Here is a 19,128-nt window from a genome sequence, read left to right as displayed (position 1 = left end):
AGCCTTTGCCAAAGAAACTGGGACAAGTAAACACTCCTCTTTGGAGCGGGACAGACTCTTGGACCTGTTGGCCTTTTTTAGGCTCGGTTTCCTCATCAGTAAAAAAGAAATAACCTCCTTGGAGGAGGCTGTGAAGTTTAAAAGACAAATGTGCAGATCCTTCCACAGTGTTAATTAGATTGTCCCTTACATTAGGCGCGTCATAAAAACCAGCTCCTGCCCTTGACTTACAACAAAAGGGGTGGAGGCAGATAAGACAAGATACCAAAACGTGAATTCCCTCCATTGATTACTGAGAGCTAAGGTTTCACACTCGGCCGAGTGCCGGGATTTCTCTTCAGCAGCACCTCCTCCTCTCCTGTCCAGATCCCGGGAAACGTCTGGCGCGCAGTAGAGATGCTGACCCTGGCATTTCAAAGACAACACTTGGGCCTGTGCTAGGGTTTGCATGAAGTTACCACAACCTGGGGGGTTGGGGAGAGGGGGAGTGGGAGGGTTCAACTGATTTCCGCAGTTGGCTTCTCCCTCTCTGCGGAACTTCCAGTTCCGATAAACTGTCAGGCTTCACAAGATCTGTAATGCCTACGTCCAAAGCGCTGAACCCCGCACCTGACCCAGATTGCGGCCTGGACTGGAGCCTCCCCGCGGCTCACTCACAGTAATGCAATTACTGCCTTCTGGAGCTCCACTTAAGGTGCCGGCTGGCTGTCACCCCGGGACTAAACCAGTCCCTTCGGGGAGCCTTCGAGCGCTCAGAAACAGCAGGGAGCGGTGTGGGCGGGCGGGGTGGCAGGGCGCGCCGCGCGCGGAGTTCAAACCCGCGCGCGAGAGGAAACAGGCGATGTCGCAGCTCGGAACCCTCGCGCGCCCCTCCCCGGGGCCGCCCCTTCCCCGCCCCTCTTCCCCGCGTAACGGGCAGCCGTGCTAACTTCCCGAAACTCCGCGGAAAGAAATCCTGACCCGGCCCGTTCCTCCGGGCGGCGCGCGCCAGGGCGCGCCGGGGACGGAAGTGGGTGGAAGCAGCGGCCGCGCGGCGCCTTTGTTACTGCTCCGGGACCCCCGCGGGCAGCCCGCGGCGCCCGGTGGCAGCGGCCCGCGGACCCGCCGCCCCCTCCCTGCGGGCGGCTCCCAGGTTCCCGCCGCCACCCCTGCAGGACCGCCCGCAGCCAGAGGAGAACTGACCCCACCTCCGGCCCGGAGAGGGGGCGCGTGCCAGTGTCCGCCGGCCTTAGCCCCAGGCTGCCGTTCCCTACCCCTCGGCCACCGTGCGGAGGGACATCCCTCACCTTCTGAGCTTTCCCTGCACCTCCGGGTGGCAGAATCGCCGCTTCCCGCCGGATGGCGGCTCGGCACCCCGATCTTCTCAGCAGCGCCAAGGCCACTCCCCGCCTCTTTTCCACAGAGCGAGGATCGAGTCCCCCCTCTCGGATGATTCACTTCGCTCCTTACCTGGAGACTCGCACAAGTCCCCTCCCCTTTGCTGTCCCGAAAAGCGACCAGGAGCTGGCGCCCTCTGCCGGGCCACCAGGAGGAAGCACCCTGGGGACGGGGCAAGCAGCAGGGCAGAGAGGGTGGGGAACATGGAGCATAGCCGAGCGCAGGGACCGCCGTGCCCACCGCTGTGGGTCAGCCCCTTCCCGAGCAGGGCCGAGCCCGAGGGGAGTATGCTGGGCTAGACTACCGGGCGGAGGGGACCAGAGCTGTCCCCACGCCCCGAGACACGAACGCGCGCCCAGAGCCGCCCCCGTCGCCCGCCAGCCGGTCCAGCCCCGTCCCCGGAGGTGTCCCGAGGAAACCGCGATGAATCGGCACATGCACATCCTGTTTTAAGACACTGCAAAGGCAGTTTTCGGTGTGTTTGAAAAGGAAGTTTGTGTCCTGTGTCTCAGTAGCTCTCCTCCGCCTGAATTAAAGGGACGGAGGGGAGGGCGGTGGTCTGTCACGTCCCCCGGGTCCCGGGGCTAGAAAGAGGCTCGGGGCGAGCTCCAGGGAGGCTGCAGCGGGCATGTCGCTCCCCCGACCGGGGGCAGTGGCCGTCCTACGGACTCGCTCTTCGCCCCAGTAAACACACTCGCAGCGGGTTCGCCTCTGCGCCTCCCCCGGGTCCTGACTGAAACTCTGGAGCGCCGGGAGCGGAGACCTGGGCGCCAGGGCCCGCATCCACACGCGCCCCGACTCCCCGCCCCCACTCACCTTCTCGGCGGCCACCTGCCGGGCCCGCTGCCTGCACAAAGTCCCCCGCGGCGGCGACGGCGCCGGGCCGGGGGATGGGGCGGCACAGTCCCCGGCTCCAGCTGGCTCTCCAAGAGGGGCCCTGAGGATCGGCCCGGCCCCAGTCGCCGCAGCTGCCGGGGCAGAGCTGGCTGCGAGCTCGTCAGGGCTGACCCGGCGCCTCCTTACCCAAGAGCGGGCGCGCAAGTCCCGGCGCGGCGGGCGGGCGCGGGTATTAATTGTGGGGCCCCCGGGTGTCGGCCGCCGGGCGCTCTGAGTGGCTCGGACAGCGCGCCAGGCCGGCGGGGCCGGCGCGACCCAGCCCCTCGGCGCGCCCCCGCCCGAGGACGCGCCCACACGCCCGCGCCCGGCGGCCCCGGGGCTCCCGGGCTCCGGGTCTAGCTCCTCACCTCTCTCCCGCCGCGCAACTGCCCGCCGCTGCCCGAGGCCGGGGGCACCGCTCACCTACCGGACCCCGAGTGGGCGCTCTGAGTGTCCAGACGTTCTAGGGACAAGCCCTGGCAACGTGGGCGAACGCTGCAGCCGTCAGCGCTCTGGCCAGTTGCCAGGGGGACCGTCCTTGCTGGCCACTCACGACTGGGAAAAAGTCGGTTACCCCCAACCGCTTGTCCCCACGGGATCAGCCCCTACTTCGGTGGTTCTGCACTTTAGTTACATCAGAATCCCCCCAAATTTAAGACACGAGTGCTATCCCTCTCCCCAGTCCCTCAGTTTCTGACTCTGTAAGCCATCAGTGGGACCCGAGAATGTGCATTTCTAACAAGCTCCCAGCTGATGCCCCCAGAAAGTCGTGAAGATGAAATGAGTTAAGGTTTGTGAAAGGACTGGGTAAACGGCACAGCAGTAAATAAACTTAACCGTGAAAAATGTTTCTCCTGTGTTCCAGTTGATAGTTTTGGTTTTTAATTTCCCTCCACCCCTTGCTAAACAGTGGTAGACTGGGTTGTTTTTTCCTCCTGAAAATGCACCAGTCTCCATCATAAAAATAGAGCGTACTTGTTTGCTGGGGCTGCCATAACAAAAGACCACAGATAGGGTGGCCTAACAAACAGATTTATTTTCTCACAGTTCTGGAGTCTGCAAGTCCAAGATCAAGGTCCTAGCAGGGTTGGTGTCTTCTGAGTCCGCCCTCCTTGGCTTGCAAATGACGCCCTTCTCCCTGTGTCTTCTCATGGTCTTCCTTTGTGTGTGTCTGTGTACTGATCTCTCCTTCTATGGGCACCAGTTGTATTGGATTAGGGCCCACCCACATGACTTTTAACTCATTTTAAGTTAATTATCTCTTTAAAGACCCTATCTCCAAATACAGTCACATTCTGAGGTTTGGAGGATTAGGACTCCAACATATGAATTTTGGGGGGACACAATTCAGCCCATAACTGTGAGCACCACTGCTCCTAAGACCTCTCCTAAGAAATTGAGCTCTGCCTTCTCTAGTGCCTACCCCATCCTGATCCCTCCACTACAGGCTGACCTGTGGATTCACACACAATGAAGTGATTGAAGCTGGGAAGACTGAAAATCTAGTTAAAAAAAATAAAAATAAATACAAAAATAAAAAAATTAAAAATTAAAAACCAGCCTTCTCAACTTAGTTTATGGCCCTCTGGAAGACATATATAGTACAACACTCCAATGTGTGAAAAGAGCATGGGGAGTCTACAGGAATTTGGGATTTTACCCAGCAAACATTTCAGAACTGGCCCTTTATTCTTTATGAATGACTAGTCCAGAGTCACCCTTAACTCGTCCTGCTTTTGTTGCAGCTGTGCTCTCTGCCCGGCATCATTGCCATCTCCAGGGGGCTCCTGAAGCAGGGACTGTGCTGAATAAACACGTTCAAGACTCTGCATTCCTCCTGCTGTCCATGAGAGCTCTGCAGCATTTACAGCCAGGGGAGGCAGGCAGGAAGGAAAGACAAGGGCTGTTTGTGCTGACTCCGCACTAACCAGAGGCATCCAAAAGACTGACCTTCAGCAGATCAGCAATTTCTCTTAATCGGGGGCCTTCCCAAGGCCTCATCCCCAATCCTCTGTTGGTCCCACTGCATAACTTCTCTTTGTGGCTTCATCTAACCCTTGACTTCTGACACCAAGCCTGACCTCTCCCCAAGCTCCCCATCCAGGTGGCTATTGGACTCCAAACTCCAAACTCCAAACTCAATACATCTATAATTGAACTATTTCCCCAGAAATTGTCCTCCTCACATTTCCCATCCAAGTGGCTGGCACTGACTCCACCATGGTCATTCCTGTTGGAAACCTGGGAGCCATTCGAGACATGACTCTCTGCCTCACCCTTCACATGCCACCAGCTTCAAGCCACCTGCTACCATATCTTTAATGCCTCTCAGAGGCCTCCCTCTTCTCCACTCCCACCACCATTGTCTCGGGCGAGGTCCTTTGTACTATTTCTCCTCTGGTTTTTGACATCAGCCTCCTAATAGATCCTTGCTCCACCTGACTTCTTGGAAGGCCAGTGTTCCACATATGGCATCTTCAGTGATCTTTGCAAAACAGAAAACTGGTTATCCTGCTGCTGTTCTTAAAAGCTCTCAATGGATTTCCTTGCTGCTTCAGGAGAATAGTCAAGCTCCTTAGCCCAACTCTGGCCACTGCCCCATCTGCACCCTTCACTACAGCCATAGGGACCACTCATGCACGAGCCCCTACTTATTCAAGAGGTTCCATGTCCTCACTTGCAAACTTCTTAGTCTGGAGAGAAGGTGTCTCTCCCCTTCTAGCCTCCTCCATGAGCCACCACCTCCAGGAAGTTTACCCACCCCTATCTGAATTAGGGGCCCCCTCCCTGCTCCCACAACACCCCATGTGGGGTTCAGTCATAGCCCTTAGAACATTCGAAGTCTAGATGGGACTTGATCAAAAAAATTCATATATATATAAAACACATATATATTTAGTATATAATACATACATATATAATATATTAAGTATATAATACTTATAAATGTGTGTGAATATGTGTGCGTGTGTGTGTGTGTTTGTGTGTTCACTTAGAAATTCAGAGGATTTGGCCAAACAGCATTTGTTTGCAAATACCTTATTCAGAACAATCTTCACTTTTCTGATAACACATTGTGAACATTCTCCCTTAACTCACTTCCTGGTTGAATTATAGGTTTATCCTTTAGAATCCCTAATTAGTTTCTATGCCTGCTAAATATCCAGGGTTCCTTAAAGTTTTTCAAACTGTCTGTTAATTTTGTAGGTAAAAAAACAGCTCTTTCTCTTAATGAAACAAAACTAGAAGTAAAAAGACTAAAGTGCATCCTACATAGTATTGTTTTCATGAAACTTGTGTTTCAGTTCACTATATTGTAAGTTGTATATGTGCATGTGCACGTATAGGGTTGCTGTACGGCCAAATGTATTCCTTCCTATGGGTCATGGTTAAAAAGAGGAACACTGTCTTAGGCAGCCCTGGAGGTGTGCTCACCAGAGAGTACAAATGTACAGAGACATTGGAGAGGGGTGCAGTTAAGCAGAGAACACTTTCTGAAAAGAGATACTCTGAGCCAGTCTTTTAATCAAGGAATTGATAGAGTGGAGAATGAAACACAGTGCTTCCTTTGCAAACAGTAGGTGCCCCGAGGGCCGGCCCGTGGCTCACTCGGGAGAGTGTGGTGCTGAAAACAGTAGGTGCCACGTGAAGGCTTTTATGGACTGAAGATGGGTGACAGCATGCACAATGAGCGTGGGAAGTCCTCCTGGCTGGAGTCGGTGGTGGAGTAAGAAGTAATGATTATCAGTGACATAGGGAAGGGGACGGAGGCTGGGTTTGCTGCCAGACATAGTTGGTGTTCCCTGAGGTTCATTACATAAGCAAGAGGTGTGGTGACGTGGGATTTCCTAACCCAGTTTCCATCACGAATGTTCCAAGATTAAAAGTATGTTATTATGCTGAACTTGTTGTAATAAAAGTTGCAATTTCTCTGTTAGAGTTGGAGATGTAAGAAGCCCAGAGCTATCTGCAGTGCACAAAACAGTGCATTCAGCTGAAAGGCTGGGCTTTCTAATCTCTGATAGTCCACTGGTCTGGAAGGCCTGTTGAGAGGGACAGAAATGAGATAGGATTATGTAACAAAGGAAAATAACAAGTGGCCCTTAGAAAACTGTAACCTTGATAGTTATGCCAAGTATTTCGAGCCATATTAAATGCCTTTAACCAAGAACCTAGATCCAGCCCACAAATATTTAGAAGGCAATGTTCTCACTCCCTAGTCTAAAGCTTAGAATCTGTAAAAGAAGGTTGCCATGTAAATAAAGGATGCATAGTATTGCTACTATTTTTTTTTTTTTTCTTACTTCAATTATCCTGGCCTGGGCAGATTAGAAGAATTGAAACTTAGATTAGGGGAATATGGATAAGATTTGTTTAAAAGAGAGAAAAATAGGGTGAAACAGAGACAGCCAAAATTATATTACAAAAGAAATTCTAAAAGAAAACTTCTCTGTTCTCCTACTTCTAAATAGAAATAGACTTGGCTATAAATATTATCATAGAATTATATTTTGGATTTGGAAGATGGACAAAATCTGAAAGTAATCAGACTTGCGAGCATGAGTTTTAACAAAACTTTTAAATGGGTTCTACGTTATTCCTCTTCTTCAACCTTTGGGGAAAAAAATAAAAAAACAGGATGGGTTGGCAACAAATAAAAAAATGTGGTTTTGAAAAATTCCTGGAGGCTGAAATAATCTTTGATATTATTTATAAGACTGGCCATGTCTCAACCATTGAAACTAAACTAGATGGGTGTCAGCTGGATTTTTTTTCCTAACTACAGAGAAGATTCTTTAGTTATATTTCATCTTTTACTCCTTGTCCAGTCTAATTTTGTAATTAGTAAACCCTTCTTCAATATCTTTAAAATTAGCAGTAGTTTGGGTATTAAGAGGAATATATAACCAAAGGTTTTAATAAAAATTGAAAATATAGGTGGTGCAGAACTAGCTTAACAGAAATTGCTCATCGTTTCAGAGTAGCTGCTATAGGAGGCTGTGTAGTTACTTCTGTTACAGTACTGCCTCTTTGGTACTGCCAGCTTTCATTTGGCTATTAAAATTGGGAGCAAACCTTCATCTTCTGAGAGAAATGGCTGAATGTGGATCAGAGGCTACTGAATTAGGGAACCGTACCATTTTTGGTCAAAGGGCTTGTAAAAAGCATACACCACAAGCCACAGAAGGCTGTTTCAGGCTGTCATGGTGGGAGATGGCCAAAAAGCCCTTGAAGAGGGATTTAGCAGCTGAACCCCAAAATGTACAGAATTCATAGTGATGGGATGTTTCCCCATACCCATGATTGGTTTTGTCTACTCTTTGTCTCACCTATCACTTCCTCCTTTGGGGCTCCTGTTGACTTCAGCCTCTTCTTTAGTTTAGCACCTTAGTTTATCTGCTTCTGAGGGTTGCAGAGCTGGCCTGCATGTGTTCGAAGATGTGTTACTTTGGGCCAGTCAGGTTAGCCTCTCTGTTCCTCAGTTTTCCCATCTGTAAACTGGGGATAATAATAGTAGCCCCTTCTCAGGACAGTTGTAAAGGACACAAGATAATACCTCAGACATGGTAAGTGGTTCATGAATATTGACTATTCTTAATTATTATAAATTAAAACTTCAGCCACTACTTCCTCAGTGAATCACCTATTTGAATGAAAGCCACTTGAGACTTCCTCAGTGTTGTCGCCAGTCTGTGAATGCTGGGATGACCCCTTCGTGCTTCATCACAAGCATTTCAATGGTCTGTAGCAACAAATTCTTACTGAGCACTTTAAGCCTTGTGCAAGATGCTAGGTGGAAAGTTTTAGGCCGGCACCTTTGTATAGGAGATAACAAAGGCAAGAGATATTATTTGTAGTAACCAACAAATGAAGTCTAAGGATGTCCACATTATATGTATATGTCACCTTTCCCAACTTTCTTGATGGCTGTGTCCAACTGCTCTGGCTGAAAGGAAGGTCACCCTTTGCTCTGGGTTTCCTTTTCAAGTTATGCCCAGGATCCCCAGAGTTTCTAAGTTAATATTCTGCCCCCTGCCATCCACATAGCCTCTCAGGGGCGCCCTCCAAGCTGATCTTCACAACCTCATACCTGCACTCAAAGGTGTGCTGGGTTCACCTACAAGGGGCTCAGTTGTGATAAGTAGAAGTTAGCCAGTGAAAAAAGGTAGAAAGAAAACCTAAGGAAGAGGTTCTTCTAGCATTTCAGAGGTCTTGTTTCATAATTATTTGCTTAAGACAGTAGACATTCATTTTTACGCCAGCACAAAACTACCTGAGTGACCTTGATAATATCCCCCTGCCTGCTGCATCATTGGTCTAGTAGGATTATTCCTGCTTTCACAAAACAGGTGAGAACCAGTGTTGTCACTTTTTAGTGACCCCCGGAATAGTAGTACTCCCCTGCACTACAACAGTGATGGGCATACTGTGACCAGACAACAATCTGTGCTGTTTTGAAAGTTTCCTGAAAACTTCTTTCAGATCCAATCTAAGCCAAAGCCCATATGCCACAATTGAAGCCTGTTTCCTCCAGAGCTCCTCCTGGGCAAGACAGCGAACAGCTGGTCATTGATCATATTGAGAGTAGCAGTCCTCCATGTAGTTGAGATCCTTGTGCTTTTGTGGTGTCATTGAGCTACTGCAGACAGATGACTTTTCTTATCAGCCCTTTCTTTCATCCTCCTTATAAAAACTTGTCTAACTATAAACCAGGATTTTACTTAATGTCACGGGATAAAAAAAATAAGTAATTCTCCTTTTTAGTATAAACTAGAATAACACAGGAAATAAAAGGCTAGCAACACAGTCAGGGGCTTGCTGAGCTTTTTCCTGCTGCGGATACTCATCTAAGCCATGCCTGGTGACCCTAACCTGATATGTCTTGGAGCAGGTGACGTAAGAAAATGCTTAAAGAAACCCAACTCCAGAAAACGAAAGCCAACAACCTTGCTTATTCATGACATAAAGTACATCAGAATCCATCCAGCCTGATTCTATGGAAATTGAAAAGGCTCGCTTATCATGGTTGGACATGATCTGTGTGCAGTAGCTTTGCTGATACAACCAGGAGATTTGCAGTCAAGTTACAGGAATATCTTATGACCTTGTCCTCGAAGTTGCAGTTAAACCCTGTAGGCACATCCCTCAAGAGGGCTCAAAGAGAACCAGCAGGAAATCTGTGGTGACGATCAGAATCTGGAGTTAATCATGGGTCTTTAGAATCGTGCTTTCTTCCAGACGGTGTAATAGATCTTTCCTAGGAGATTAAGACTACAGCTGTGCAGTGGGCCAGCCAAAGGCCCATGGTGTCAGGGCTCAAGGCTCAGTTTTCAGGGGTGGTGGGCAGGTTTGGGGTGAACCGTAGATGTCATGCACACTTTCTGATGGTTGTCACTGCTGGGTTCTTGCCACCTATGGTACCAGTTGTCCCCAACTCTGCCTCTCCCCCACTCCACCCTGTCTTGCTTTCCCAAAGTTAACAGAAAGATAGTAATATTTGTTAGGTTGCTTTCAGCTGAAAGTGACAAAATCCTCTCCATATTGGCTCCAAGTAGAAAGTCCATAATAGAAAGTCTACAAGGTTTTAGATTCACATAGTCCTGTGGCTGTACGCCTATTTCCCTGTGGGTTCTTTTTGCAAGCCTCATACTCAGGCTGGTGGTGAGAATTCTGCAGCTGGCTCCAGGCCTCACGTGTGTGCTTGACAATGTCCATAAGAAGGAAAAAGTCACTTCTGGAAGCTCTTAAAGAAGACAGAGAAATAAGTTTCCTCTAAGTACCCAGGAACTTGAAATCTCTTTTGTTTATGACATTGGCCTGAATTATATGTGCTTATTCCTAAACCAATCACTAGCAAGAGAGATATGGCATCCCTTGACCAGTCAGGCCCACCTCTGGAGGGTGTTGGTCATGTTCCCCTGAGGTCCATGATTGTATGAGGAAAAGGGAGAAACTTGAACAAAACTGGGGTTCTGTTCCCCACAAAAAGAAAAAAGAGAGTAGGAAAGATGCTGAGTAGGCAACTGTGATATCCTCTACCACAAGATGTTTTTATTATAATTTTGATAATAATAACAAAAGCTATAGTAATCAATCTGCTATTCCCCAAATTTCCTGTTTTTCTGCCTTCTGGGCACAGGTAGCATTGTACTACCTTCTGTGGCCATGTCACCTGATCTGGCCAATCAGCTGCAAACAGAAGTGATGAGTATAACTTCTGGGCCAGACCATTTAATTGCCTGTACTAGTGTCCATTATAAAAGATTCGGGTTCCTTATTAAGTACAAGTTTCCTCTTCTGTAATACAATCACTGCATGCGTAGTTGTCATTGCCCTGTGGGAACTGATGCTTGTCTGTTAAAAATTTGATAATCTGGCTACTGCTATTGCTGTGAGTAATAAACCGTCTTTTGTTTCTGACCCAGAAGTCTCATGTTTCCTGCCAGCATTCATGAAACCTCAGAGGGCTAACTTGTTAGCTAGCAAGTAGGGTAATTACGTCTCAGATGCTTCATAATCCCTCACACATGTGCTTGTTATGGACAGGTAACATTCCAAATAAAGTTTCGAGAAATAAGGTTAAGAAAAATCTTGTTTATCTCAGGACATTGCTCAGAGAAATTCATTTTTTTAAAAGTAATATTCCATGTATTCCTTTCTTAAAGACTCTGGTAGACTCAGATGATTGAAACCACAAGATTAAGCATGACTTTTGTGTTAGGTTGCAGACATGCTCTGCTGCTCTCACCTGTAAGGAGGATTTTCTCCAGAATCTTCACATCCGCCTGTGAATTGAAACGACCAGCTTGAGAAAATAAATCAGAATGCTACCTGGGGTCATCATTTTGAAACTGCTGGAATGAAGTTCTGCTATTCTTATAGTCCCTGCCTTCTGCCTTCAAGTATCAGAAAACCTTGGCACTTACAGTTTCCAAATTGAAAATGAAATCTGCTCAGTGAGAATCCTATTCAAACGGTGTATGGAATAGATTCTAAAGGTTTGCTATAAACTTTAGCATCTAATTACTAAATATGTCACCTGCCATGTTCTAAATGAAGAAAATATTTACAGACAAGCAGGGCTCAGAGAACAATGGAGTTTGCAGAACTTTTTGCATGCAGTTACATGATCCCTCCCCCAACACACACTTTGGCATCAAAAGTTTAAATCATTTCTTAGAAGACGCTGTGGAGTTACGAGAGGTCACTCATGAGATATGGATACAAATGTTTTTTGTTTGTTTTTGCCTTTCCAAGAAACAAAGAAAAAATAAAACAATCTGCATGGAATTGAGACCATCCAGGAAACAATCATTAGACCAGTCCAAGTCACTGAATGAGACTTTAATAAATTTTTAAAATAAATTGTCACCATGCCAAACTGTCTGTCAACTATGTTTTATCCGAATCTATGAGATATGCTGGGGGAAAACCTTCTCTTGGAGTAAAAATGAATCATCAGTATGGCATTATTCTGCAAAGATCTCAGCCCATCTACGTTCAGGGTCTAAGTTCATTCGTTCATTCATTTATTCAATCTGAATAATTTATTAAAATGCTTATTAATGTGCTAGTCTGAAATAGATACAACCCCTCCTCTTACAAATGTTCACACAAAAAGGACTTAATTTCAAAATATGTTAAGTGCTATGAAGAAAAAGTAAATAGTGCTGTGAAAGTTTATATATAATAGGGGCCTTAACCACTTCTGAGAGGCTTAAGGAAATCTTCCCTGAAGATTCAACGCTGGAGCTGAAATCTCAAAGCTGTAAAGGGATTCACTGCACGAAGAAGTTGGGGATAGAATGAGGGAGATTAGATGATTATTTCAGGCTCAGAGACTAGCATGTTCAAAGGTCTTATGGCAGATTGATTTTAGGGCAATGAAAAAGGGCAAATCCAAACTTTGGGAATTTGAGCAACAAAATATACAATGATAGAAATAGATTATAACTCATAGAATAACATATCCACAAGTTTATAGTGATATTAGACAATTTAATAAATAAATTAATGGGGAGGGAAAGCTATTCATTACAGTAGAATTCCAATGAATAAGTGTAGAAGCAATAATGGGAATTAAAAAAAAATCACCATTTGGCAAGCTCCACAGTAATAATTATTGCATCCAGGCATCATCAACTGATGTTAAAATTAGTGGATAAAAGTATGATGAGAAACAGAAAAATTACATAGATTCAAAATATCTCCCCTCACCCTCTCCATCCCGAAAAGAATAATTTTACAGTATAGGGACTTGCAGACACCATCTTCACCAAGGGCTCAAAGTTAATGTCACCGGTAATGAGACACATTATCATGTGCCTCCTGATATGATGCACTAAGAAGAAAATAACATCGTTTCTGTGATATTCTTGTCAAAATATGTATAACCCAAATTTAAACATGAGAAAACATCAGACAAACCAAATTGAGAATCATGCTACTAGATAACTGGCCTGTGTTCTTCAAGATTGTTAAGGTCATAAGCAGCAAAAGGAGGCTGAGGAACCTCTTCTGGTTGGAGAAAAGACTAAGGAGACATGACACCCACATGTGATGAAGAGTAGTGGATTGGATCCTGAACCAACAGGCAGAATTCAAATAAATAAGTCTGTAGATTGGTTAATAATATTGCATATTAATGTTAACAGCCTGGTTGTTACTATGATTATGTAAGATGTTCATATCTGGGGAAATTGGGTTAAGGGTGTAATTGGGAAATCTTTGCACTAATTTTTGCAACTTTTTTGTGTGCTCAAAATTATTTCAAGATAAAAATTTAGAAAAAAAGGAGGAAAAAGAAAGGGGCCAGAACAGCTGGAGTGTAGAAAGTGAGGGGAAGAGGTGGGTAATGGGGGCAGCCTAAGACTCCACAGAGATTCATAGGGGATGTGAGAGTATTGGGTCTTTATCCCAAGTGCAAGGGAAGACTTTGAAAGTTACAGGCAGAGCCGTGACAGATCAGATCTGCATTTTCCAGAGATCATGCTGGCTGCAGAGGGAGAATGAGCTAGAGGCAAGCTAGAAGACGTGTGGGGAGATCAGTGAGAGGATATTGCAAGAGTGCAGGAGAGAGGATGCTGCAAGCTTGGTCTAGAATGATGACAGCGAGAATGGATGAAGCTGGTAAGAGTTTAGAGATATTTAGGAAGTAAATCATTGATGGGTGTGGAGAATGACGGGGACATGGGTGGCAAGGATGACTATACATTTACAGCTTGCCCAACTAGAGAAACAGAGAAGTTTCTCACCGAGAGAGCAAACCCTGGAAAAGGAAGAGATGTTGTGAGTTCAGCCTTGGATGTTTTTGAGTTTGAGGTCCTCTGATGCTCCCAAATAGCGATGTCAGAAAAGGCAGGTAGAATTTAGGAGAATGGGGATCAGAGGCAAAGCCTGAGGTGGAGATGAAAATTGAAAATTGAAACAAATTTACCCCAGAATAGTGGAGGGAGAGGGAGACAAAATAAAAATAATACATAATGTTTACATAATTTATGAAATAAATTATGTAGACAAAATAGTTATGACATCCTAGAAAGTACAAAAATTGAGTTATGAATAAAGTTCTGTGTAAACAGAGAAGAGGAGCAGCTACAAATGTGGGTAACTGAGATTGGGTTTCACGTGGGAAGGGCTATTTGAGATGAGCTTTGAAGGATGGGTAGTTGTCTGTTAGGCTAATCTTCAGACAATCTGCGTGAATATTCCTATATTTCATTCACTCATCCAAGGTCCAGCCCCACAGGTCCAGCTAACAGGTGGTAGTTCTTAGCCAGCTCCCTGGGCTCTGGGTTACCCTTGGCCAGGGTAACGCATCCACAAGTGGGAACGAGGCAGTGTGTTTGCAGTTCTCCAACTGGTCTTTCTTTGCATTTTTCCCCTTACTGGGTGTATTTTGAACTTTATCAGTCATCTGTGAATAGTCAAGAGTTTACCTCCTTCTTCCTCTTCTTCAAAGCCCCTCCCATCAAAAGTCCCCAAACCATATCCACAAGGCACTACAGATTGTTTCTAAAGTGATGATTCTTTCAAGAATCACTTGGTTCAAGTGTTAACTACTTCATAATGACTTACTTAGGTTATCACCTGTGGGGCATTTCCATTTTCATGAGGGATTGAAGTATTCCCACCAGAACCAGTTGCAAATTGCAGAACAACAGCTTTGTGGCAGAAATTATAGGTTCAGAATGACTTTTCTTCGGAGCTGCACTCTAAGTACCCATCTTCCAAATGACCCCATGATCAGAACAGTTTTCCACTCCTGCACACTGAGAAATATATGTCCTCCCATCAGTAAGTTGGCTCTAGATCACAACGGGTTATCAGAGCAGAGATAGGGGGATGGATAAATGTCTGAGGATTGAGTCTAAGAATGTCTGAAGAATCTGAGAAATTGCCCAGGGGCTTCTGAGAAGCTTAAGATTTCTTTCTTCCTTCTCTCCCCAACTTTGTGAACTATTATCCAAAGACCTTAATTTCTCTTCCCATAAAGCTGGATAACTGAATTCAGATCTCTAAGCTGGACTAAATTACCTTTCAGGATCCTTTCTGATCTCGGCCAAGATCTGCTTGAAGAGTCTCCCTTAGGGGAAGCCATTTCTTAAGTAGCATTTCCATCCACACACACTTTTCTTAAAATTTTCCAGATTGTTTCTAGAGAACTTCTGGATAGCATATACCCTTTTGAGGCAGGACAGAATAGGGACACGCCCCAGGGAGGCTTCTTAGAAATATTCAGACTGGATCAGCACTACTCACCTCCTTGACTGGCAGTTAATGCACCCATAATGAGCTGACAACAGCTTAACCACCCTACCAATCAGCATGCTACACCTGGAACTTTGCAGATTACAAAAAAACTGCCACACCTGTGTATTAGGAGGAACAGAAGTGCAGACAACCACCATATGACTTTCCACCTGTGATGCCAGACTGGAAAGGACAGTTAAAGAGAAAATGACTCGACTGCACATGACCACAAACTTCAGAAATCCAGGAAGCTAATGCAACCTCACATCATCAGCCTGTTAGGCTTTAACTACCTTAGATCCTCCCCAATGGTGCAATATTCCTCCCCTTAGATAGAATAGAGAAACACCCCTATCCCAGAACAACATATAAACCCTCTCCTTGGGAATCCACAGGGCGGTCCTCATTTTTGAGGCTGCCCACACACACTTCTGTACGTACTTTCGCTTCACAACAATGTCCAATTATTTGAAAATTCCATCTGTCCATCCCTCTTTTCTTTCACTGAGCAGGTGCTCACCATGTTGTGGACTTCACTCAGTCCAGAGAAAAGTTCTCACACAGTTTGACCAAGAACCTAAAACCCATTGTCTGGTATCACTTTGCTCAGTGCTTTTGTTAATGACTAAAAAATGGGAAAAAGTCATATAAAAACATTTAATGAACTCTCAGTGAGCAGCTGGTAATTGAAATTACAATAAACAGTTACAATTTACAGTAGCATCACAAACCATGAAATACTTATGGCCAAATTCAGTAAGATATATGTAACACCTAAACAATGAAAACTTACAAAATGTTGCGGAGAGAAACTATCCTGAAACAAAAGAGGAAAACTGAAGTATTTATACCACCTAACTTCAAGATTTACTATAAAGCTGTGGTATTGGTGTATGAATAGACATCCAGATTAAAAAATAAAAAAAAAAATTAAAAAAAATTTAAAAACAAACAGAAAAAAAAAAAAAATAGAGAATCCAGAAATAGAGCCACATATATACAGATAATTGTTTTCTTTTTGACAAAGATGCAAAAGTAATTGGGGAAATGATAGTGTTTTCACAGTGCTGGAAATATAGATGTGTTTGCAATAGATATGACAAAGTACTTGTATCCATAATATTTAAGAATTCTTAAAAAAAAAAAAAAGAAAAGAACTCTTAGAAGTTAATAAGAACAGTCCAATAAAAATTGAGGAAAAGATGTGAACAAACACTTCACACAAGATGAATTGCTGATTAGAATACGGAAAGATGTTCAATATTATTAGGTACTAGGGAAATGCAAATTAAAAGTACAAGAGGAACCACTACATACCCATTATAATGTCTAAAATTAAAAAGGCATACCAAGTCCAAAGTCAGTGTTGGCAAGGATGCAGAGCAATGGAACTCTCATACATTGCTGGTGGGTAAGCAAAATTTGCAGCCACTATGGAAAGCAATTTGGCAGTTTCTCATAAAGTTAGAGATATACTTTAAAGGGTACATCCAAAAAATCCTATCCCTAATATTTACCCAAGAGAAATGAAAACATATGTCCAAAGAAAGGCGTGTAGGCAAATGTTCATAAAAGCTTAATTCACAATAGCCAAAAAGTGGGAATAACCCTAATTACATCAACAGGTAAATAAACAAATCAAGGTATAGTCACACAACACAATGCTAGCCAGACACCAAAACAGAATGAACTTCGGATATACACAATGACATGCATGGGTGGATCTCAAAAACATTATTCTGAGTGAAAGAAGCCGAGCACCCAAGAGAGTATGTCCTGTATGATTTCATTTATATGAAATTCCAGAAAAGACAAATCTCCTCTCTATTGACAGAAAGCAGATCAGTGGTTGCTGAGAGCTGGGTGGGAGGTGGAGAGACTAGGAAGATTTTCTGAGGTGAAGGAAATGTTCTGTATCTCGATTGTAGCAGTGGCTTACTTGAGTGTATAAACTTGTCAGAACTCATCAAAATGTACATTTTAAATAGGTACATTTTACTGAATTAAAATTACATCTCAATAAAGTTGATTTAACAAAACATTTAATGAATAGAAAATACTATGCTGTAGAAATGCAGATTGTGAGTAGGCTACATATAGAGATTGACAGTTCCTGGGAAACCACAGTCTCCAGAGCATGGTCACCTTCATGGCAAGTCTGAGTCCTTCTCAGAGCTACGGACTTGGTGTGGGACCTGGACCAGTGTTCAGCCTCTCCGCCGTCTTGAGACCTCGTTGTTTCTGCGGAGTCATGATATGAGCTGGAAATTCTGTCTCAACTCTCAGTTGAGGGACTTGCCCACCTATCCTTAGGCTGCTTGATTTCTTAGCTGCCACCTCTTATCTCCGTACCTTCCCAGAACCCGCCCATGTTTCCATAACCAACTTTTCACCTGAGGCCCAAGTCTTTTCAAAGTTCCCACAGAGAGGAAACTTAACTACTTTTACCTTCATTTGCTCTCTTCTCTTCTCCTCACTCTTTTTTCTGCCCCCAAATCATGTTCTGCTTCTGTTGGGCTCTCCTAGAACCTTTCTGCCTACTCAGTTCTTAGCTTCTGTCCCCTGATTCTGTGTCCTGATGTCGCTGTGGCACAGCACATGAAAGATTCAGGAATTTCCCTTTGATTCCAGAATGACAGAAGGACGTGGGAGAGATGGGATAATCCCAAATGAGCCAGTAGCCACCCAGGCAATGTTCATTGCGTTGAGACTTTTTAAAAGCTGGCCATTTGCCCCCAAATCATCTATTTAAATGTGATTACACTTCAGCTTCTCCTTATTTCTGCAGGGTAGATTCTAACTCCTTAGCACTTCTCTGTATGAAGTCTGTCCTGTGCACCCATGGGAGGGTGAGCCAGCCCTCCTCCCCAGCTCTTTACCATCTCTGTTGGAGCACTTATCAAAGAGTCCCACAGTGACTCATCTGTCTAACTCCCTCCTCCCAAACCGTCCAGCATACGGTGGGCAGGGACAGTATCATCATCACCTTCTATAATCCCCATGCCTAGCAGTGCTCCTAACCCCAAATAAGCACTTAGTAATTATTACCACGGTACTTGGGGTATCATGAGCGCAGACGCTGAATGAGGTTAGTTTCTATCTCATGGAGCTTGCAGGCCAGAAGGGGAGCTAAACATTCACATACATGTAATGCAAGGTGAAAAGTGGTGTAGGAAGTACAGTAGTCCCCCCCTTTTCTGTGGGGGATATGTTCCAAGACCCTAGTGGATGCCTGGAACTGCAAATAGTACTGAACCCCATATATACCATATTTTTTCCTATACATACATACCAATGATAACATTTAATTTATAAATTAGGCAAAGTAAGAGATTCACAACAATAATTACTAATGAAATAGAACAATTATAATAATATACTGTAATAAAAGTTGTGTAAATGTGGATATGATAACCTAGATGGCTGGTAAGTGACTAATAGGTGGTAGCATAGACAGCATGGATAAGTTGGACAAAGGGATGATTCATATCCCAGGCAGGACAGAGCAGGATGGCATGAGATTTCATCAAGTTACTCAGAATAGCCTGAAATTTAAAACCTATGAATTGTTTATTTCTGGAATTTTCTATTTAATATTTTCAGACCATGATTGACCACAAGTAACTGACACTGCAGATAAGAGGGACTACTGTACTAGCATAAATGTTGGGCAGGACTAGAAAAGCAAGGGAGGTTTAAAGTTAGAATAGTTGGTGCAGAAGTTTGAATTTACCTAACAATAATTGCTAATAATTAGTGTTTTCTCTGTGCCAGGAACCAAGCTAAGCATTTACCTGCTCTATTAGTCTCCTTTGGCTGCTATAACAAAGTACCACAAATTGGGTGGCTATAAACAACAAAAATTTGTGTCTCATAGATCTGGAGGCTAGAAGTCCCACATCAAGGTGTTGGCAGGGTCATGCTCTCTCTTCCTTGTCTGTTCCAGCTTCTGATGGTTGCTGGCAATCCTTGGCATTCCCCAGCTTGTATCACTCCAATCTCCGCCTCCATCATCACATGGCTTACTTATTTGTGTATGTGTATCTCTGTGTGTTCTCTCCTCTTCTAAGGACATCAGTCATCAGATGTAGGGCTCACCCTAATCTAGTGTGACCACATCCT

At 44.7% G+C, this 19,128-nt stretch overlaps 1 protein-coding gene across 1 annotated transcript; it reads left to right on the top strand.

Annotated features, from left to right (window-relative positions):
• Window positions 1–841: 841 nt before the first annotated feature.
• On the top strand, window positions 842–1,804 carry LOC134381077 (proline-rich protein HaeIII subfamily 1-like). The gene is made up of 4 exons (XM_063101147.1): window positions 842–908; window positions 951–1,132; window positions 1,320–1,550; window positions 1,646–1,804. Exons 1-4 carry the CDS (start codon window positions 842–844, stop codon window positions 1,802–1,804), a joined length of 639 nt encoding a protein of 212 aa, XP_062957217.1.
• The last annotated feature ends 17,324 nt before the right edge of the window (window positions 1,805–19,128 follow it).

Source organism: Cynocephalus volans, chromosome 6 (assembly GCF_027409185.1).
Source record: "Cynocephalus volans isolate mCynVol1 chromosome 6, mCynVol1.pri, whole genome shotgun sequence".
Lineage (NCBI taxonomy): Eukaryota > Metazoa > Chordata > Mammalia > Dermoptera > Cynocephalidae > Cynocephalus > Cynocephalus volans.
This window is presented reverse-complemented; position numbering and strand designations above follow the sequence as displayed.